Source organism: Vanacampus margaritifer, chromosome 10 (genome assembly GCF_051991255.1).
Source record: "Vanacampus margaritifer isolate UIUO_Vmar chromosome 10, RoL_Vmar_1.0, whole genome shotgun sequence".
NCBI classification, from domain to species: domain Eukaryota; kingdom Metazoa; phylum Chordata; class Actinopteri; order Syngnathiformes; family Syngnathidae; genus Vanacampus; species Vanacampus margaritifer.
Window position 1 is genome coordinate 24,220,993 of NC_135441.1, and position 22,706 is coordinate 24,243,698.

The 22,706-nt window shown below is 40.3% G+C and overlaps 1 protein-coding gene and 1 long non-coding RNA gene across 2 annotated transcripts in view; one reads left to right on the forward strand and one right to left on the reverse strand.

Moving 5' to 3' along the window:
- The window catches only part of LOC144058751 (uncharacterized), a 77,916-nt gene that overhangs the window by 22,254 nt on the left and 32,956 nt on the right, over positions 1-22,706 (forward strand). The window lies entirely within an intron of this gene.
- The window catches only part of fstl5 (follistatin-like 5), a 92,710-nt gene continuing 87,110 nt past the window's right edge, over positions 17,107-22,706 (reverse strand). The window contains exon 16 of the mRNA XM_077577249.1: positions 17,107-19,664. Coding sequence (XP_077433375.1) covers positions 18,962-19,664 — 703 coding nt within the window. The 3' untranslated portion in view covers positions 17,107-18,961. The remainder of the gene's footprint in view (positions 19,665-22,706) is intronic.

Consider the following 22,706-nt stretch of genomic DNA (forward strand, 5'->3'; position numbering starts at 1 on the left):
CCTCCTACCTGCACGCATAAATAAAAGATGGCCGTCATAAATTGAATTTTACGTGCGGAATTTAACGGCGCTAACGTCCACATATCGGTTAGCTATTAAGGAAGCTGTAGCATCGTAATGGATTTCGGTGCTAACGGGGGACGCGCGTGGTAGCCGCATTAAAATTACCGTATTTCATGAAATAGGCGCTCCCCTTTAAATAGGAGTGTCATCCACTTAAGACAAATAAGCACCTAACTCAAATAGACGCCTCAGGTAATAAGTGTAATTATAGTTAATCGGGCTAGAGGCCAAGTCTTGCTCTGAATAGCTAAAAAAAACAAAAAACGTTAGTAATTCACTTCTCTTCTTTTAATGTTTAGAATTGCCTATTTTAAGGGATGCTTTGCAATACTATAAGAGTAAATACGGGATAACCTATGTACCTTTATTCTAACGTTCGTACCACAAAATAAAATCGCAAACCACTTTAATGGGAGCTATAATAACTAGGGCTGCAAGGTTAATTATTAAATTAATTAATAATGAGAAACTCTTGCTAGCAAATCATTTGCAATGAATTAGGTCGCATTATACCAAACAGAGCTGTCAAAATTAATCGATTAGCAAATTAATCAGCGATGATTTTAATAATCGTTTGGAGCCATTTTTTATTTTTATTTAAAATGGTCCAAATCCTCTGATTTCAGCATATCAACTGTAATTGTTAGTCCTTTGTGAAAGAAGACTGATTATCTTCTGTTGTTAATCAAAATAAGGAAAACAATGACCGATCCGGTAACAAAGTACAACTTTAATCCCCCCCTTTTTTTTACCACTATATGAATACAAAATAACCACCAATCTGCTTTTGTAATACACTTTTAATGCAAAATTTTAATGAATCCGACAAGCCGATCAATTGATTGAATCGATGGAATAATCGATTCAAAAAATATTAGATAGTGACAGCACTAATAATAACAACCCACGATACTTAAGCAATACCACCTTGAAACTATTTACTACTTTCCTATTAGTAAGGATTTGCTACCATCTCGTATGATTGTCACAGTTTCTGATTCCAATTGCAACTTTGCCAAACATTACGATTTGAATTTGATTGCCGAGCCCTCGTTGTGACGTTTCTGACATCACCGTTTGTTTTGTGACCTGACTGGACCTCGGGCCACTTCGTAATCCTCACTCCGAATACTGAAAGTATTGGGGAGGAATACCGCCAGGGCTGTAAGGAAGTATGAAGAGAAGCAGACAACATCACACCGCATGTGATATTCGATTCTCTCGGCGTCGGAGCTGAATTTTGAGCAGCCGGTTCTCATCGGGAGCGTTCAGGCCTGTGCGTCACGAGCGGCGCACTTGAGCAGTTGCAGCCGCTGTATTTGCAATGTCACCCCCATCGCCTCTCTTATTGTCTGCCCGCCGTCATTCCCGAGTCCCCGCCGGTGTTATTTACGCCGCCGCCGCGGATCCAATCTCGCTTGGAGTGCTGAGCCGCCAAAGACTTTCACTGTCGAGTGTCGCCGGCGGTGCAGTGTACGTTTCCCACAAGGGACGCTCTTGCGCGAGGGAGCTTCAATGGGCATTTTCAACTTCAAAAAGACAAACCTCGATGTGGATTTTGACCTTTCAACCGTGCCTCAAGGCGACAAACTCTCCAGTCCATCAAAGCGGGACTATTACGGCCCCCTTCCTTTGACACATGCTGTTCCTTTTGCGAATTAGTTCGTCGATGGCAAAGCCTTCTACTTGTTAGCGTGGAAAAGACTGCGTTGGACTGGAGGTTTGATCGGCAAACCTCGTCACAAGTTTCCTCTCCATCGCATCCGCGGTCACGGTCAACAGAGCTCAAAGTGTGTTGCAGTGAAGCCCCGCCTATTTGCAGGCGGCTATCCACAAAATCACCTCTTCAAATGTGAAACCCATCTCCAGCGATTTTGCTGAAAACTCATTTGCATGGTTGTGCTCCTTCTGTAAAGAACTACATGTGCATTGGTGTCAAGGAAGTATTATTAAAGTGACAGGTTTTCGATCGAAAGAATAAGCAGATCATAAAAATAGATGGATGGATGCACTAAGCTCTTTGTATGAGGAGCTAAGTTTAGCTATGCTATGCTGTTGTATGCTAGGCTATTCTATGTTATGTTGCGACCTCCATAACAAACTCACTAACACATTTCAAATCTAGTCTCAAAACTCATCTGTTTAGACAAACCTACTTACTCTGTCCATTACTGCATCGTCTTTTATTGATTTATTTTATTTTATGGTGTTCTTAACATTATATTTGTATGTTTTTAACTGCTGTTGTAAGGTGACCTTGAGTGTCCAGAAAGGTGCCTATAAATACAATTGATTATTATTATTATGCTATGCAGTGTTATAACATAAGTTTGAAATATTCAAATACTAATATCGACCCTCTGAAACATTTTTAAGAGGGTTGCTAATTGAGGGTTTTTGGCGGGCACCTCCAATCGAGCTCAATCAACACAGCAGCGCTCCCAGCAGCAACAAATTTGAACTGCAGTTGCAGCGTTGAGCCATTATGGAGGCGCTATATCAACAGCGGTTCACCGGAAAGACCTAAAACAACACCCGAAGAAGAAACTGCTTTGTTTTTTTTGGTTTGTTTTAACTTTAATGTACCAAAGACAAAACCGATCATGGAGCAACCGTTTCGCACGCCCATTTCCTGGCGCGCTCCAGCCATCGCCAAAGTCATAAAAGCACATTATAAACAATAAACATAATAATGTTTTCCAACAACGCTGAACTATACTGACCCAAGACTGAAATCAAACAGGAAGTCAGCCATTTTGGGTTCAAGCAGCCAGAATTCTCAGTATCCTCAACAGATGCGCGGCGTTAAATCGCAAAGCGTTTTCCTACACCCCCTGGTGGCCGTGGCCCGCATCAACGATCATCCGTTCCCTCAATAACGCTGACTGACAGCCAGACTTGTGTCGAAAAAACATCTTCACTTTTAACACAATGGTGACCTTTGTTTGTTTTCTTGTTTTTTAAACACTAATCAAGTCTACTTTGAGTCTAACATGTTTTGGGCGGAAGACAGATGGGTTTCATTAAGAGTGTTTGTCGTCAGGGAATTAGCCGTCTACACACATTCATTCTATTTCAGGAAATGTCTGTTTTAAACGATGGAGCCTTCTCGACAACTCCACTTGATTTGTGTTTTTTTTTTTTTTTTTTTTTTGCGAAGTAATTTTGCCTTTGAGCGGTCGCGAGAACTGCCGACAAGCAATTAGTCCACAAAGGCCAGACAATCGGAGCGACTGAAGCAACTCTTCAAAAGAGACGAGGGCGTAAATCCTTCCGGCGTGCCCCAACGCACGTCCCGACTGGACGCCGCTTTGTTAGTTTGCCGAGCAGGTTTTGCGGGGACGCACTCAATTTGAGTCTCCCGGATGAAGCGCCACAATTCGTCCCGGGTCATTTTGCCGTTGTCTCTTCTTGACATTCAGAAGCGCTCGACTGCCGCCGCCGCCGCAGCCGCCGCTGGGAATTTCCGGCAAAAGCCTGACAAGACATTTGCATGCGAATGATCCGACTCTGCCTCATAAAACTTCCCGTCTGATGGAAATGAAGTCGGTGATTAAATCCAGTCTATTATCTGTCATTTGGTCGGGAGACTTCGCAGTCTTAGACTCGACTCGACTCGGCGGCAGAACTCCTCGTCCGGCGTGATGGCAACGTTTGAAGCGGTAGCAGTAATTGTCATTCCCGATGTTGTTGGAAGGTGAAAATATTGATACACTTGTTAGTGTCGTAGTCGTGACCACACCAACCAAGACGACTGAGACAAGACGAAGACTTTTGGAGGTTAAAACTGACCAAGGCTGTATTTATAAAAGAGAAATTCCTGACGAGTTTGTTGACATTTTTCAAATTTTTGCCGGGTGCTCCACTCGTCTTCTTCTAGTGTTCATTTTATCAACGAAAACTAAACAAAAATTATTTCTACGACTATGACTATGACTAGACTAAAATCCTCATTAACAAACAATAACTGGGACTAAATCCGTATGCATTTTCGTCGACTGATGAAGACGAGACAAAAATGTACTTCACTTAATAAAAACTGGACTAAAATCTATGGACATTGACACTAAAACGTTGACAGTTTTTCTTGACTAAAATGAGACCAGTAAAATGATGTTTTCTCAGAGTAAAATCAAGACTAAAACGCTACATTTATAGTCGGGATGAGGTTGACTAACTGTGTTCAAAACTAACAAGCCTGACTGAAATTGGACTAAAACTGAGACAAAAACAAAACAAAACACTAGTCTCAACCCAAAAAAGAAAAGTCCAGAAAGTGGTCTTGACACCAGAACTAGAAAGCCAATACTTGTTTAGGAACCAGATGAAGACCAGATTCAATAAGTGACACTACGTGAGTTCAAGAGGACTCGCACTTTGTGGTCGTTTTTTAATCGTTGGGATACTTTGGTGGAATAAGTCAGCATTTTGAGGGCCTTTCCGTAATAAAACCCAAACCAGTTTTAAGAATTGTTTGTAAATTCCGACCCAGAAAAGCAGCTTCACTTGGAAATGAACCACACGTCACAATAATCGTACGATTCCACGGCGTCAAAAACACTGACGGCCGAAACGAAAAAAAGCGCTCCACATGCACACCAAAAACAAAGAGGCGCCCCCCTGTGGCGCGGTGCCACACTGCGGATTGTTACAGTAGGCCTAGTAGACTTGCGATCAAATCTGGTGGTTTTCCACGGGTCCTTCAATGAATGACTTCCTACAGATTTTGTCCGATTAGCTCAGAAATTGAAATCATATATGGGCAACGGATTTTTTATTTTATTTTTAAAACCGCCTTTTAATAGTTTGCGTTTCTTGAGGGAGGCCGCATCTCGGGAAACTTAGCAAAGTCCACTTTCCGCCTGGTTTCTCTCGATGGGATCTGAAGGAAGGGGAAGAATCTGCTCGCTGCCCTCAACCCCGCGGCTCTTTCTTTTGTCTTTTTTTTTGCAGTTTTACATCAAGAGCATTTGGCAGATATATTTCTCGTTTTCGTCTGGGTCGAGTTCAGACGATGGGGGAGGGGCAAGAAAAAAAAAAGAGGAACAATGAGAAGTGGTTTGACGAATGTAGTCAAGCAGAAAGTTTGGCTGAGATGTAAGAGCCTTTGTCTGAGGCGAGTCTTCGGGAAGTCGTCTCCCCTGTTCGGCCCGCCTGATAAATGTTGTATGGACTGTCGAAGTAATGGCTGCATCAGCGTGATGGGTGGAGATGTTAGGGGCAGGCGGGAGATTATTTGGGCTGCTCGGAAAAAGTGCATGCACAGAGAGGGACCTCTAAAATGGCAACGGAAAGTACTCTTGTGAAATGATGCCTCTTTAATATTCAGGGGCCACCGTAGCTTTGCTTCAAAGCTGCTTTATTCTGCTTCAGTTTTGGACGGATTCGGTCATAACAAAATCTACCAGCGAGTTCTGTTAGTTATTAATATCATTCACTGCCATTGACAGCAAAAGACGTCAAAAATTTATTTGAACTATTTCTATTTAACATTTTTTTTATTTTACATTTTTGTCAAGAGTATGAAAGCCTAGAATTATTTTTTTGTACATTTAGAACAGATATAAAAATTTGTGATTAATCGTGAGTTAACTAGTGAAATTATGCGATTAATTAGGATTACGAATTTTAAGCGCCTGATGCCCCTAATTTTTAATAATCTTTTTTTTTAAAGAAAAGATTATTACAAATTAGGCAATTACAATTTTTAATCATAATTAATCACATAACTGCACTAGTTAACTCACGATTAATCGCAAATTTTATATCTGTTCTAATACAATTTTAAAAAAAATGGTGTTCATAATATTGTTAACAAAAGTGGGAAAATTGTTAAACTAATAGAAATGGTTCAAATACATTTTTGTACATTTAGAACAGATATAAAATTTGTGATTAATCGTGAGTTAACTAGTGAAGTTATGCAATTAATTAGGATTACAAATTTTAATTGCCCGATGCCCCTAATTTTTAATAATCTTTTTTTTTTTAAATAAAAGATTATTAAAAATTAGGCGATTACAATTTTTAATCGTGATTAATCACATTACTGCACTAGTTAACTCACGATTAATCGCAAATTTTATATCTGTTCTAATACAATTTAAAAAAAAAATGGTGTTCATAATATTAACAAAAGTGGGAAAATTGTTAAACTAATAGAAATAGTTCAAATACATTTTTGACGTCTATAGCTGTCGATGGCAGTGAATGAGTTAAAATGGGTTCAATAATATCTAAGAAGAAGAGTTCCCAGGGTCTATGAAAATTTAAATAACTAGTTCCCCCAATTAATTTTTTTTTCTCCCTGAACAATTTTTTAAATGGATTTATTATTGGCCGTATGATTCTTCAAAATACTGAATATCGGCGCCAATAATCGGCCCAGCCGATAATCGGTCTGTCCCTACTTTAGTCACAGTTTCAATTGTGAACGAAAAGCATATCATCTCTCAAAGCTTTGATATTTTGTTTGTATTTGCTCCGCATGCAATTAATGAAGCAAATGTCCTTCATATGAATGTGAAAACCCCGCAGACGCCTCTTGGGCGAAATGACCTGATGTGAGCGTCAAAGAAATAACGACGGCGCCCGAATGTCTCCCGACAGCGCGGCAGGCTTCATTTGCTTCCAAAGTGATGTGCTCTCAGAAAGGCTGGCGGGACTCATTGTAATCACGCCTAATGCGGAATACAGCGAGCAAGTCTGTCTGGGAAGCGCTTGGCTCCTTCTCCGTGATTGTGCCGACCCTTTTAATCAGGCAGTTGGAGGACACAAAAAGAGGGGAGAAAATCGTCCTCGCTGATTACATTTGGTAAATGCGCTTCTCTCTTGGCAGCGGCGTTCTCTGCCTGTAGAAAATATTTGAGATGAACGGGAAATGTTTGTGTGCTATTGAAGAGCCGCAATATCCAAATGTGAGGGATTGTGGGATTTCCTGACTGAAATCAACAGTTTGTGGGGTCGTGCCGCAAACTAGCAGCGGCGCCTCAAGCGTGTGACCTCATGTTAAAGACGAGATGGCTCTTAATATGAAAAGAAAAATGCACTGAGCTGTCACCAGCGCCTTACAAACGCAATTGTGCCATCTAGTGGCAGACAAATGACCTCAACACAAATCAATATCACACTACATTTTTTTTTTAATTTTAACTCAATTTTATGATTTAATATGGAATGACTGTATCATTGACTAGAAGGTTCATCCATATTTCTATTAGTTTAACTTTTTTTCTTTAAATTTTTAAGGTAAGAGTATGAAAAATTTGGAGAAAAAAAGATTGTTCATTTTATTATACATTTAGAACAGATTTTAGATCAGAAAATTTGTGATTAATCGTGAGCTGATTATTGAAGTCATGCAATTTAATTATGATTAAAAATTCAAAAAAGTCACCTGACACTTCTAACTAAAACTAATAAAGAACTAGACTAAAATGACACTTCCAAAAAAAAAAAAAAAAAGGTCAAAATGAATAAATAAAATAAAAACCTCCAGTAGTTACTTACGGAATCCTATGGCTTCATTTATTCAAACAAGCAGACACTTTTTAATGTGACAGCGAGTTCCTGTTCTATGGTTATCAATCAGGGAACGTTTCCATCATTCAGTTTGCTTGCTGAGCTTAATTAGCCTGACGAGATTCACTGAATTCTGTGACGTCACAATTGACAGCGTAAACCGGAGAAGATCTTGTTAGTGTTCAGTCCACCATCCTGACAATCGCGTCACGTCGGACGATATTTGGATTTCACGTGATGTGCCGGCTCGGTCTCTCCCTTAACGCGGTGAGGCGGCGCGCTCGGAGCTGACAAGTGGGAAGGCGGGAATGCATTTCACGCGTGAGGTGTCAAGTGAACGGATGATTTACACTTTACGAGCCTCTCCTGTTCGTAAAGCTCCCATTCAATTAAACAAGTCGCCAAAGCGGACGCAGCTTCTCATATAAAGCGGGCAATAGAGAGAGCAACAATCACGTGTAATCACATGAATGGAGTGGCAAAAATATGTGACATGTCTGTTTATCAAACGTTGAACTGTTCTTGTGGCCATGCTAAGTGCATATGTACATGCCTATGCTAGGTGCCTATGCTACAAGTATATCCTATGCTACGTGTTGTTGGACAATGTCGTTGCTACTTGGTCTTCTCTGGATGTGCCATTTTGTGGTTATGCTTTGGTAACACGGCGACACTCGAACTGGTGCTCTCGCTTCCTGATCGGCTCGGAGAACGCCGTTGGCCGAGGACGGCGTGCTACGCTAGCTCCAATCGACAAAGTACGTTAATGGGGCGTAACGTACTTTTTTTAAATCAAAGCTAGCGTAGCATGCCGTCCTCGACTCCTCGGCACTTGGCATACGACTAGCATAGACACGTAGCATATGCTCGTAGCATATTCACCTAGCATAGACATGTACATAGACACATAGCATATGCTCGTAGCATATACACTTAGCATATACACTTAGCATAGACATGTACATTAACACGTAGCATATACACTTAGCATAGACACGTAGCATGCTCGTAGCATATACACTTAGCATAGACACGTAGCATGCTCGTAGCATATACACTTAGCATATACACCTAGCATGTACATAGACACAGAATATACACTTAGCATAGACATGTACATTGACACATAGCATATGCTCGTAGCATATACACTTAGCATAGACACCTTGCATAGACATGTACATTGACACATAGCATATGCTCGTGGCATAGACACCTAGCATAGACACGTAGCATGCTCATAGCATATACACTTAGCATAGACACAAGGCCGGTTAACATAAATGTGAGCATTTTTTTCAACACTTCCGATCATAATCAGCAAAGACGCGATTTTCAGATGACCTTTGAAAGAGTGTTGAGTTTTTTCCCCAACTTTCAAATGTTTGTTTTTTGTGAAGCCGCTTAAGGATTCCTTGACACGACTTTGACAAACGCACGCCGCAGCCCACATGCCGCTCGCAAACAACTCATTTTGTATTCGTAAGGAGCAACAAAAGCAGACTTGACTTCTCCGGCAGGAATGCGTGTGACGCATAAGCATTAAGAGACAAAACCGGCGTGGCAAAAGGCCAAACACGAAGGACGTAATAACGTTGTGTGTTTTTCTCCACGCTGGCGCTTTTAAGTACTGATCACTGGCTGACTTGAATTCCTTAAGTTGCGGAATGTTTGCGGCTGGCGTTTGTTTTTGTGTGCGAGCGTTGGCGAGATGCGCCACCGCTGCAAGCTCAGCATTCCCACCTTGGAACAAAGACGCACAAGAACACTTTCTACCTTTTTGTTTGTGCCGTTCAAGTAAAAAAAAAAAAAAAAAAAAAACTGCCAGGTGTTTTCCTCTTGAAAGGTTATGTCTTTATGCTTTACAAATTGAAGGCTTATTTTCAAGGATTATGGGGAAATGACAATACATTTTTTGTTGTTGTGACTACCTGCACAGGTGGAAACATACCACGTCAAAGGGTAAGCAGAGCTGCGTTAGCATTAGCTAACAACATAATTGTTTTTGCGGGGGAGCGTCGACAACATGTCCACCGAATGTGCCATATTGCGTAGATCCTTTGAAACGTTAAATGGATCTTTCTCTTCTTTTCCACTCGCCTTTCTAGCTCCGCCCCTGATTGCTTTCATCCCTCCCATTCCGAGTCATTACCAGTGTTTTCAAGCAGAATGAAATTTCCCACTCAGGTAATTGAAATGCCGTAATTCTAATTATTGTTCATTATTTTCATGTCTACTACCTGGCGAGTCCAGATGCTTCGTTGCGGTGCTTTGTACGTCGCCATTAGCTAATCAGCGAGGCCTTCCAAAGTGCACTATTAGCATGATGACGGCTTGTATTCATCACGCTTATCACGATGAGGCTTCGTTAACTCGTGCAAGCTTGACTAATGTCAGGTGAGATGCTCGTGGTGGATCGGGGAATTTAATTAGATCTTGGGTCAAGTGTTGATGGAGGATCATCATATCCAGCAGATGGACTACTGCCACCTACAGGACTGGAGTGCAACTGCTTTTATTTACCTGTAATTTACCCCGTTAAATACATAAATATAAAAAGTTAAAAAAAAAAAAAAAAAAATGTGATTATGATTTGAATGCACACATGGAAAATTGACTTTTTGATCAACAATACTAATCATACTCACAGAAAATTAACTAAAACAGAGCCTTTCTGAAACATGTTCTAAAAAAAAACAATTAAAACTAATTTAATTTAAAGGACAAAAGTCAAATCTAAATAAAATTGTACTTAAATTGTAGAAAATAAATTTGTAGTTGGAGCAAAAAACAACTAAATTTGGTGCGAAAGTAATTTGTAGCAAAAAAATAACGTAGTTGTCAGTTTGGTGCTAAAATAATTAGAAAAAAATAAAACACATTTGTAGTTGCAGCAAATTGTAAACTTTTTGTAGGAATTTGTAGGAAAAAAAATTGCAATTGCGACAAAAAGCGTAAATTTGGTGCGAAAGTAATTTGTGGTAAAGTAATTTTTTAATTATAGCAACAACAAAACATTTTTTTATTTTTATTATTTGGTGTGGAAATAAGTTGTAGAAAACACATTTGTAATTGCGACAGAAAGCGTAAATTTTGGGCTAAAGTAAGTAGTTTGTAGAAAACAAATTTCTAATTGTAGCAATAAAAAAGTAGTTGTAAATTTGGCGCAAAAATAATTTGCTGAAAGCAAAATTGTAATTGCGACAAAAAGTGGAAATTTTGTGCTTAAGTAATTTGTAGAAAACACATGTAGTAAATTTGGTGTGGAAATAAGTTGTAGAAAACACATTTGTAATTGCGACCAAAAAAAATCGGAAATTTGGTGCAAAAATAATTTGTAGAAAAACGAAATTGTAATTGCGACAGAAAGCGTAAATTTTGTTCTAAAGTCATTTGTGGAAAACAAATTTCTAATTGTAGCACTAAAAAAGTGTAGTTGTAAATTTGGCGCAAAAATAATTTGTTGAAAACAAAATTGTAATCGCAACAGAAAAACGAAAATTTGGTGCAAAAGTCATTTGTAGAAAAACTAAATTGTAATTGCTACAGAAAAAAGCAAATTTGGTGCGAAAATAATTTGTCAAACAATTGTAGTTGTAGAAATAAATAACTTGTGCAGTAGTTGGAAATGTGGTGTGAAAGTAATTTGTAGAAAATAAATTTGGAATTGTAAAAAATATTAACGAAATAAATTTTCGAAAACTTGTGGTCATTGAAATCGTAGTAGAAGCCACAAGTGCAAAATTCATGCTTAGTGGTAAAGTTAGGACACTTGGTGCGAAACGAGAGCATTTTGACCAACCAAAAGATCTGCATTGAGGCGGACGAGGCTTTGCCGAAGCTCAAGTTCACGTTTTTATTTGGACGGCCGTCACGCTTCTCTTTTCTGCACGTTATTAAGTTCCTATTACACCACATCTCGCTTCTGCGCGCAGGCCGAAGGCGTCCCTCCGACTCGGAGAAACGCACCCGGGTCACACCGCCCTCGTGGCGGTGTCTATGGCGGAGCCTAGCGAGTCCAGGCCTCCCTCTTTGATTATTTTGGGGGCAACGGCAGCTTTTTTTCTCGCTCGCTCCGTTGCGTCGCAATTGCCTCCCTCCCTTTTCCCTGTCGCTAATAACTATTTGTGTTGTTGCCGGATCGACCAACGGCGCGCTTCCTGCGGAGCTCTGTGAAAGGTGGCGTCTTTCCACTGCTGAGTGGGAAGAAGATCTTACAGAGTCGCGCGTCAGACAGCTCTGGGAATAAACCATCACAGTGTCGCGCGCACACAAAAAACACACGCGAGCACATGCACAAAATGGCTGCCTCGCTGTGCGACGAGCCGTGACTTTGTCTCTCACGAGGACAACAAAACACGTCAAGACTAACAAGCAAGTCAGGGCAGACTGAAGAGATGGCACGTTTTAGTTTCAATATAGAATAAGGAAAATAATAATAATAATATCATGCCCTCACTTGGAGGGTGCTTAAATGATGTCAGTTACTTTGAACGTCCATTTTAATGAACTCAGTCACTGCCATTGACGGCTATGGATGTAAAAAATTAATGAACATTTTTTCCACTTTTGTTAATTTTTTGTTGAGTATGAAAACCTAGGGAAAAAAATTGTACATTTAGAACAGATATAACATTTAGAATTAATCGTGAGTTATTTAATGAAGTCATGCCATTAATTATGAAAAAAAATGAATCGCCTGACGCCCCTAATTTTTAATAATCTTTTCTTCTTCTTTTTTTTTTTTTTTAAAGTAATTTTAATTATTTTATTTTTTAATATTTTATTTTTTTGAGAAAATATTATTAAAAAATTAGGGGTGTCAAGCAATTATTTTTTTTAATCATATAATTAATCGCATGACTTCACTAGTTAACTGACAATTAATCAAAAATGTTATATCTGTTCTAAATGTACAATAATTTTGTTCCTAGGTTTTCATACTCTTGTTAACAAAAGTGGGAAAAAATGTTTAATAAAAATGTTTAATAAAAATAGTTTTTGACGTCTATAGCCGTCAATGGCAGTGAATGAGTTAATTTGTACAGTCAGCGTAGTGTTAATGGACAAAAGTTATAGAACAAATTCGCAATTGAGTTTTTTGCCGTCAACTCACCGTACTTGTAACGAAAAAAGATCGGAGACTTTGGCTCTGCATTATTTGGAATTGGAATATTATGGAAATGACTTTTTTTTTTTTTTTTTAAACAAAGTTTGTCCAATATTTTTAAACATTCTGTTATTTTTACTTCATGAAACATTATGTACTAAGATACATAAACATAATGTAAAGATTGACAGTTTTTGTGTGGTTGCGATTCTCTCTGGTGTGTATGACTTGGCCACTGGGGGCAGTATAACAGTCATATGACGACAAATGAAGAAGACTTTCTAAACTAGTGTGAGTGACCGAGTAAACTGCAATAGACGGTTTTGCTCAGCTTCTTCTTTATTTTTTTGCTGTTAGTTTTTGCTAAACAGTATTATACTTTACTCTTATTTCTATGCGTGTTGAAAATAAATTGTAAACAATTGTTTTTAAATGCATTAGCCTGTCTATGGCGTTAGCATCAAGCTAGCTGAAGGTGTGCTTGTTTCAAATCTTTTTGTTGCTCGCGAGTCAAAGGAAATGAAAAAGCTTGCCAAATGTAAAACTGAAAATACATGAATACAAGTTGATTATTATCTTGACTTGATTAAAATACATTTAAAGGATAAGAAATGAATAACAGTTAAAGATTTATTAGGTTAAATGAAAATATTTTGCTTGTCTTACATTCTTTTTATTTTATTTTTTATTTTTATTTTATTTTGCCTGCACAGGCGGTTGTTTGAAAATAAATGGTTGAAATCAGCATCAGCCTTTGCATAGCAGCCGACGTTGTACCCACGTGGTAGGTAATAAGACGAGGACTGCGGGAAATGATGACCGGCGTACGAGACGGCAAAAAGTCAAGCCGCTCATTATTTGCAATGACTTAACGGGAAGATGAAAATGTCAAAGAGACGGACGGGGAGGGCAGCGGAACACGCAAAATCCACTGATTGTTTTAACAAAGCCGATTTTCTTTCCTTTTTTTCGGGGGGCTAGTTTTCGTTAACTATAACGACCGTGGTTACTTCCTATTTTCGTAAAGTGGTTTATTTGTCTGTAATGGCATCTTAGCACGCCCGTATTAGCTTTTAGCCGTATTGATTGCTGTGGACACTCGGTGGTGTTCATTTTCAGATAGCGAGCAGTGATTGAGCTGCTTCCTCCCTGGTGCTAATTGGTTTAGCACGTGAAGCTGGTCGTGAAAACAAATTAAAGCGGATTCAGCCCACCCACATTTGGCTCACTGGCCCCCGGCGTGACAAATCTATTCATACCGGGAGGAGAATATGGTTGGCAAGTCGGCGTTAATACCTGGCACATGGAAGCGCAACCAATCGGTCGTCACGGAGACGACATGATGAAGTGGTCGCAAAGTTAGCGTCTCCTGATGGAGGCGAGACTGGGCCCCCCCCCCCCCCCCCGCCCACGTGACCTTGAGCAGATAAAGCACCGACGATAGATAATTAAAAAAGCGCCGGCACCTCCTTTCCATTCACACCGCTTTTTATTATTATTATAATTATTTTTATTAAGGGACATTCAGCCCGCGGGAATATTCATATAAATCATCACACGTGTGGCTGGACGGAGATTATAAATGGAGACGGGCGGGCAATGAAACGTGAAAACTGCCTTTGGCTGCGCCCGCACAAATTAGGGTTTTGAACTAGCGTTACGTTTTAAAAGTAGGGTTTTCCACTAGGGTCAGGGTTTAAAAGTAGGATTGTAAACAACAAGGGTTAAGGGTTACAAAGTAGGGTTTTAATTAGTCTTATCTTTAAAAGTTATGTTTTAAGATAGTCTTAGTGTTTAAAATTATGGTTTCAAATTTGGGTTTTAAAACTGGGATTAGGGTTTCAAAGTAGGGTTTAGAACGAAGGATAGGGTTTCAAACTAGTTTTAGACAAGGGTTTGGGTGTGAAATTATCATTTTGAACAAGGGCTAGGGTTATTAGGATTTCAAAGTAGGGTTTCAAACTAGGATTAGGGTTTTGATGTCGGGTTAGGATTTGTAATGAAGGATGTAACTGTCAATATTTGTGACTTTTTTTTCCCTTTCAATTATTATTTGTATTTTTTTTTCTGTTATACTGAATTGTTTTTTTCTGTCCAAAAATATTCAGAAAAACGGGGGGGAAGAGAAATTATTCAGAAAAAAAAACTTTTTTTTAAAAAAAACAGTAAAAAATATATTTTAAAAAAATCCGGGAAAATTATTTTAAAAAACTGGGGATTTTTTTTTTTAAACAGAAAAAAAATGTATTCCGAAAAAACAGAGCTGGTGTTCTGTTTTTTGGAGTCAATTATTATTATTATTTTTTACCTCTGAACTTGTGACTTTTTTAAAACCTTTTTAAAAAATATTCAGAAAAACAGAAAAAAAATATTCAGAAAAAACAGAGAAAAATATATATTTTGTAAAAACAGAAAAAAAATACTCAAAAGAACAAAGCTCCCCCCCAAAAATTAGTCAGAAAAACAGGACTTTTTTTCCCAGGTGAATTTAACGTACGTACATTTCACATCCTTTTTCTTCTCATTCACGTTTCCGCCACCTCTTTTCCTTCCTTCTCCTCACCTTCAACATTCCTCTCTGCATTCTTCCCCACCCAATGCTACCACACTTCATTCTAACCCGTCGCCGTATCGCTACATTTGCGTACTGTAACGAGATCTCATTTAAGAGTTGTGGGAATTTACCATTTCTAAGGGATGCAAGGCAGCGACCGCCCTTAAATCTCAAGCGTGCTCGTGGCTAGCGGCTGAATGAATTTGGGATTAAAAATGTAGCATACATCTTTAATCTAGACGGATAGCTTTTATTTGGCCGCTGGCACTCGTACGTTTAATCACATTCACGTTGAGTTTCGCATTCAAGAAGGCAAAAACATTCAAATCCAAAATGTATTATTTATGTTTTGGATACGTCTTGCATGTAGCTGACTACTGTACATTTTCATTCAAATTTAATTGATTAAAACATTTTTTTTTTTTTTTCGCTGTGAGTGGGTGAGTCTTTACTTCCAATTCAATCCAATGTGATTCATCTGTTCTGTAATGTTATCAAGGGGACTATTTGTAATGTAGTGGTTCATATAGCGGTTTCATTGAATCAGTGAGACTTATTACAGGTATAAAGAATGAAAGTACAAAGCATCTTATTACCTGAACTTTCCTTTAAACCGATTAAAATATCAAAATAAGAACATAGCGTGAACATATCCTGGTCACGTGATCGCGACGACGTATCCGCTGCCTTCATTCGTTTCAACGGGAGTTTGCTGACGTAATGGGCAAGTAAAAGGCCGTCTTCTATCCCAATTACGGCACCAAATTCTGATCCGAATAAAAATCCTCAGCGCGTCGGGTTTCGTGTCATTCCGTGCGGGGGTGTGGCCTCTCCTAATGTGGGCTAAAGCGTGCTTAGCACACAACATGTAGCATGGTCTAGCGGAGTAAAAGTCACCCGGATGTTTACCGTCCAGGTTAGGGACCGTCTACGAATTACATTCCCAAAGTGAACAATGTCAATGGTGACTTGACTGGTAATTTGAGCCTCTGAAACACGCAATTTGCAGACGGTCCCCAACTTCGACTCGGCCAGTTTTACCTCACGATGATCACGTGACTCCAAATGGCCGATACTGTACTTAATGCAAAAAAAAAAAAAAAAATCATAAAAAGTATTATTAAATCATAATTGCTTAACTCTTTGACTGCCAAAAACGTTAAATAACGTTTAGTAAAATCCTATGGAGGAGTGCCAAAGACGTTAAAAGACGTTTGTTTCAAAACAGAGGTGAAACTAACCATTTTCTATTGTTGATTACTGAAGAACGGAATAAGGTAGAAACAAACTTTTTTTTTCTGATGAAAGATGAGAGTCCAATCTTTCATTTGGTCGTATGTGTGTTTCCATAGTCCAAACACATAATTTTCTATGGACCTTGAAAGATCAGTCAAAATGCTTAAAATCGGCTGGCACTGGGGACAACCCGTTTCTGAAAACGTCTGGCAGTCAACAAAAAATGACATGTTTTTCAGGGAAGAGTTGAAATGAACCATTTCACAGAATAGCTGGTTAGTTTTTAATCTTTAATGTGTCTAATGTCTTTTAAGTCTTTAATGTGGTCAAATGTTCAGAAATATCCGACGAGCTGTACAGTAGATTAATTAATTTGCCTCCATTAATTAAATGTGTCTCCGCCAAATGAATAGCGTACACGAGTCTTGATCCAAATATTGAAATTCTTCCAAGATGGCAGCCAATTTCAAAAGTAATTGCAAACCGTAGTTGCGACGATAAATACGTTGGCCGCCACGAGTGAGTGTTGTTGCCATGATAACCGGCAAGCGTTAAATTGATCGGCTTGTCTTCCATCTTGGAGGGAAGATTGCGGTTATGATTGAAAGAACAGACATCGCACTCGCTTTTCATTTGTATAGATTTTATTGGTGGGTAAAATGACAAGCGTTATTTATATTTATATAAATAGCAATCGGCAATCGCACCAAGGGGACACGCGCACGCACGCACACACACAAGACATGACTAGCATGGACGTGGAAAAGCGGTGATGGCAACGCGCTCGGTGGAGGAACGTCACTTGCGTTTGGATCTGTACAGTCGGAAACAAGCAATTGAATCGGCCGGTGGAAAAGAAAGGAAGAACAATGTGGCAATTAAAGTGAGAGTGACGCGTGACAGGCAGGAAAGACACATTTCCGATTCTATATACACGCCAAAAGTCCATCCAGGTTTCAGATGCGGTTGTCATTGGGATTGTTAATGCATAGAAAGGTGTCCATTGTCATCATCAAAAGCTCGTCGTCAACACAATCGGTCACAAGTCGCCACCAGAGCTCACGCTAATCTCTAATCTAGTCTAATTTCACTCCTTTTTTTGTTTGGTCCAAAGTTTGAATCTTTCATACAGTTCGGTTGAGTCTTCCTCAAGGAACAATCTTTGAAGCAATTCATATTTTTCCCTTCTTAAAGCTGGAATAAGCGCCACAGTTGACATTTGATTTTCCCACTTTGGGCTCGAACGACGACAAAAAATTGAATTAAAATTGACCAAATGCTGTTTCTTATTTTGGATTAAAGGTTCGGGCTGTAAGGAAACGCTTGGGCTGGGTTCGATTTGAACGGAAAGGGTGGGAAAGGGGGGGTGACATTAATTTTCCTTAAAGGCACGGGAGAAAAATTACGGATATGTTTTCATTAAATTATTTATTTTATTGACTCCAAATATACTCAACACTCAAATATAAACTTTTGTTTTTTGCTCCAAATTTTTTAGGAGGTGAACTCAAAACTTCTTCCGCATACACAATATAACCATTTCTTTCTAATATTGTTCACAAGCCAGTCTAAATCTGTGAGAGTGAGCACTTCTCCTTTGCCAGGTCAGGTGTACCATATCAAGATGCTGATTAGTATGCAGGACCAAAACTGCCCAAATCAAAAATAAATAAATGAATATTTGAATAAACAAATGACTAAAAGCGAAAAATAAATAAATAAATATATTCATGCTGCAGACGCTCTATCAGATTGAAATGTTATTCAAATGAGGGGGCGGTCCTAAGTGTGCTTTATTGAATATTTAATTATATTTCTATATTTATTTTATTTTTATTTTTTTAATCTTTTTTATTTTTGTATTTATTTTTACTAATATTTATTTATTCAGGGATATATTGTATTCATTTTTTTGAATTAACTTTTTTTTTTTACAAATGTTTTTTTTAATCCGTTTTTAGTTTCACTTTATTTATTTATTAATTCATTCATGTATTTATTTAAAATTTTGGCATTTTTGGTCCTCGATAGATTTGACACCCTGATTAGTGCACAGGTGTGCCTTAGACTGCCCACAATAAAATACTAATAAAAGTCGAGTCAGCCCCCCCCACTCTTATAATAAAACAAAATTGCACCTTTTAGAGTGGCCTTTTATTGTGAGCAGTCTAAGGCACACCTGTGCACTAATCAGCATCTTGAAATGGCACATCTGTGAGGTGGGATGGATTATCTTGGCAAAGGAGAAGTGCTCCCTCACAGATTTAGACTGGCTTGTGAACAATATCTGAGAGAAACGCCGATATTGTGTATGTGGTAAAAGTTTGAAATCTTTAAGCAAAAACAAAAGTGTTGCGTTTATATTTTTGCGGAGTCTAATTTGAGATCGATCACAACGTTAAACTCAATTAGCTCCATTTCCAAATGCGTTACGTTCGCCCGCCAACCAAATTCAGTGCGGCAGTCCCAGAACTGGACTAAGACTCGCCGACCCACGCCAACACGTTGCCTTTGACCACGTCGGTGATCTCGCAGTTGAGCTTGTTGAGTCGCCCGTCCAGGATGAAGAGCGACTCCCGGGACGGGGTCATGAGGTACTGGCCGAAGGTGCCGCCGCCCACCAGCGCCCGGTTGCCGGCGCTCCACGGCCACTCGTACGGCTTGATGGCGTCTTTCAAGCTCTTGATCAACTTCACCTTGCCGCTGCGCAGCTCCACGAACAGCACGTCGGTCTGCCGGCCGGAGCTGCCGAACACGTTGTACTGGTGCGCTTCGGTGAACGAGCGCTGGAAGGCCAGCGCGGAGATGTGCAGGTTGGTGTGGATGTCGAAGGGCTCGCCGATCCCGCCGCGCTCCGAGACGGTCTGGATCCGCATCAGCCCGTCGCCGTCGTCCACCGTCACCAGGTAGCGGCCGTCCGGGGACGCGTGCGGCGTGCCGGTCACGTCGCCGTTCTGGCCGAGCACGCCGTCCGTCACGCTGTCCACGATGACCTGCGGCTGCGTGGCGCCCGTGGAGTCGGGCCGGCAGTTGACGAAGTAGTAGCCGCCCAGGTGTGTGTAAGCCGCCGATTTGGGGACGCAGTTGAAATGGCGCAGGCTGATGTTCTTCACGTAGGCCATCGTCTCCAAGTCCATCTTGTGCAGGACGGGCTCATTTCGGTGAAAGATGAGGCCGAACCTGTTGGCAATTTCAAGTCGGACAACACAGAAGATTGAATCAATAGCTAATCGGGGACATTTCTGCGCTCGTGGCAGTAATCGGCGATGGCTCGACCGGTCGCCGCTTTGTTTCAGATTGAAAAGTCATCAAGTGTTGGGAGGGGTCACAAACATATTTTGCACCGGCAGACGACAAAACAAAACAACTTTCACATATTGGACGGAACGTCCCACACATGTTTTCGTTTTCTAGCGCTCGCTGAGTCGAGGCTCTGACAAAGACGATCCAAGTTGAAAGGCAAAACAAACCCGCCATTGTTTTGGACAGATGCGACAGCATTGACGGCTGAAAAACAAATCTCTAGAGTACGCAATCATAGCATTTATAGCTAATGCTAATTATGAGCGTCCCAAGAAGCGCTTTTAGACCAAAACAAAAAGCAAACATTTAAGACAAAAGTCGACTTGAAAGTCTACATTCTTAAAAGAAAAACGCAAGACACGTGCACTAACCAGTTCCCGAGGCCTGATGTTCAAATAAACATTTTGTCAGTTTCCAATTTTGTATTTACGTTAGCCGAAAGGTAGAATAAAGCCTAAATTGGTCCCCAGCCGATGAGCAAGTTTACATGCAGTCAATAAAAACCTGAATAAAACCACGGGTTCCCGCTTCCCGAACCCGATATTTGGTCGTATAAACGCAATCCAAATATCTCGATTCAAGGAGGAAATAGTTTGTGTTGTGCACATTCTCTATTCGCAAGAAGTCTTGGTTGATTTCTTCGCGGCGTTTTCACGTTCTTTTCTGTCTCTATGGCAAAAATGCCCGTTGCGTGGATCTATAAATAGACGGGTATGGAAGTCCATGCACAAGCACTTTTGATTTGGACTCAGAGGTGGCAAATCCAGGTCCAAAAAGTCAAAACCTTGCTATAGTTTATCCATTGATGCTTGCTAGCTAGTTAGCTAGCTCGCTCCTTAGCAGGTAAACAAGCACCATGGGAGCTAGCTAGGAAGCTAGCTAGCTCGGGGCTAATGCCAAACAGGCAGGGTTTTTACTTTTCTGGACCTGGATTTGCCACCTCTGAACAACGGCAGAGTCCAAATCCTGTTTTGGTTCCGAGTCGATCACAGGCCCGACTTTGGGTAAAAGTTTGACAACCCGCTGGGTTTGTCGCCAGTGGATCATCGAATCATTCCGCGCACGTATTTGTGTGACGCCTCCAGGCCTAATTCTAATTACCTTCGGGTAGCCGACGTCAACGTGCAGCAGCCACCATCCAGAAACGTTCTAATCCCATCCAGAGGAATTATAATGCATCTTCTTTTCTTTTTTTTTTTTTCTTTTTTTTACTTCGCTCCTACATTACATTTACATTTATTCAAGCAAAAACCGTCGAGTGCTAAGGAACATTAGTTCTTGTCCCTGCAATGCGACATTGCCGCATCTGCTTATTTGGACCCGGTCCACAAAACTTCTTGTGTTGGTAAGCAGTTCTCCACCTATCAGGAATCTTTTTTTTTTTTTTTTTTCCTTTGGGCTTTTCCCTCCCAGGGGTCGCCGCAGCCAATCGGTCGCCTCCATCGAACCCTGTGCTCTCACGCCAACTTCCTTCACGTCCTCTTAAACGACATCCATAAACCTCCTCTTTGGTCTTCCTCGAGACCTCCTGCCTGGCATTTGGAAACTCGGGCGCCCTTCTGCCAATATTCTCACTATCTGTCTGAAAACTTACAAAAAAAAATGAAAAGTTCTTCGGATGACTGTATCGGATTCCTAATAGGTGGAGGAATTTGATGAATGAACTTTATCTTGTAAAAGTTTTAAAATTCCCACATTTAAAAATTGCAAAAATGATTAAAGTTGATGACAGTCAGTCGGTCGGTCGGTCGACTTCCTGGATTAGTTGCCTGCCGATGACTTGGGTGCGAACGGCGAACTGCACTTCATACAGTCCTCCTAAGAACTTTTCTTTTTTTTTTTGTAAGCCTTCAGAAACCTTCCTGACATTCTTCAAAGTTTCAGAGTTGGTCTTTATCGAAGCAAGAACCCAATTAATTATGAATATCTCAAATACGATTGCCGAGGAGCTCAAAGATCGGCGCGTTTTGATCTTCCCTCGATCCGTGGGAAGGCGCCGAGACTTTGAGGATTAGCCACCAAATAACATTCAGAAGAAAAAAGGTACACCTTTCCTTTTTTTTAGAAGTAGACTGAAGGGAAAATCCGTGGTCTGTTTTCGGATCCGCCTTTATTGCGATCCCTGATGCTCTTCATATTGAACAACCTCCGTTGTCACGGAATCAAAGCAAACCTCCGACCCCCAAAGAATCCGCTAATGGAACATTCCGCTCCGACGCTCGGATAAAATACGCCGCGCTTCTGACGGGGACGTCTGACGGAGGCTGGCGGGCATCTCAATCTCGACATCGTCCGTCATCTTTTCATGCCGCTTGTCCATTCAGCAGCCGGCGGGCCGCGCACGGACGGCACATTATCACATTCCCTGTCACGGCACGGACGGCACATTATCACATTCCCTGTCACGGCAATCATCGATCCGCAGATTGCGCCGGCCGCCACGGCTCTTTATTTGCACGCGTCGCCCACGGCTGAGGGGCGGATTTCTTGGGCCGTAAACAATCTTTTACATACGGCGGCGAATGCTGGTCGAATTCAGGATTTGAATCACGTTTTGGGTTTGTCGTCTTCAGTCAAAATGAAAAGAAGCAAAGTGAAGCAGGGAGATAAAGTGGAGAGCAGATGCTGATACGGGAACGATGAAATGTCGAGGAAGAAAAACGAGGAACTCTTGCTAGCAAACGATCCTGAGATCAGTCAGTCTCAAACTGCCATACTTAAAATCATTTGCAATGAATTAGGTTGGATTGTTTCAAAAAGTAGAGCTGTCAAAATTAACCGATTAATCGACAATCGATTATCAAATCAACAACTATTTCAATAATCGAGTAATCGTTTGGAGCCATTTTTTTATTTTTTTTTAAATTGTCTAAATCCTTTGATTTCAGCATATCAACAGTGATTGCTCACAGATTTCTG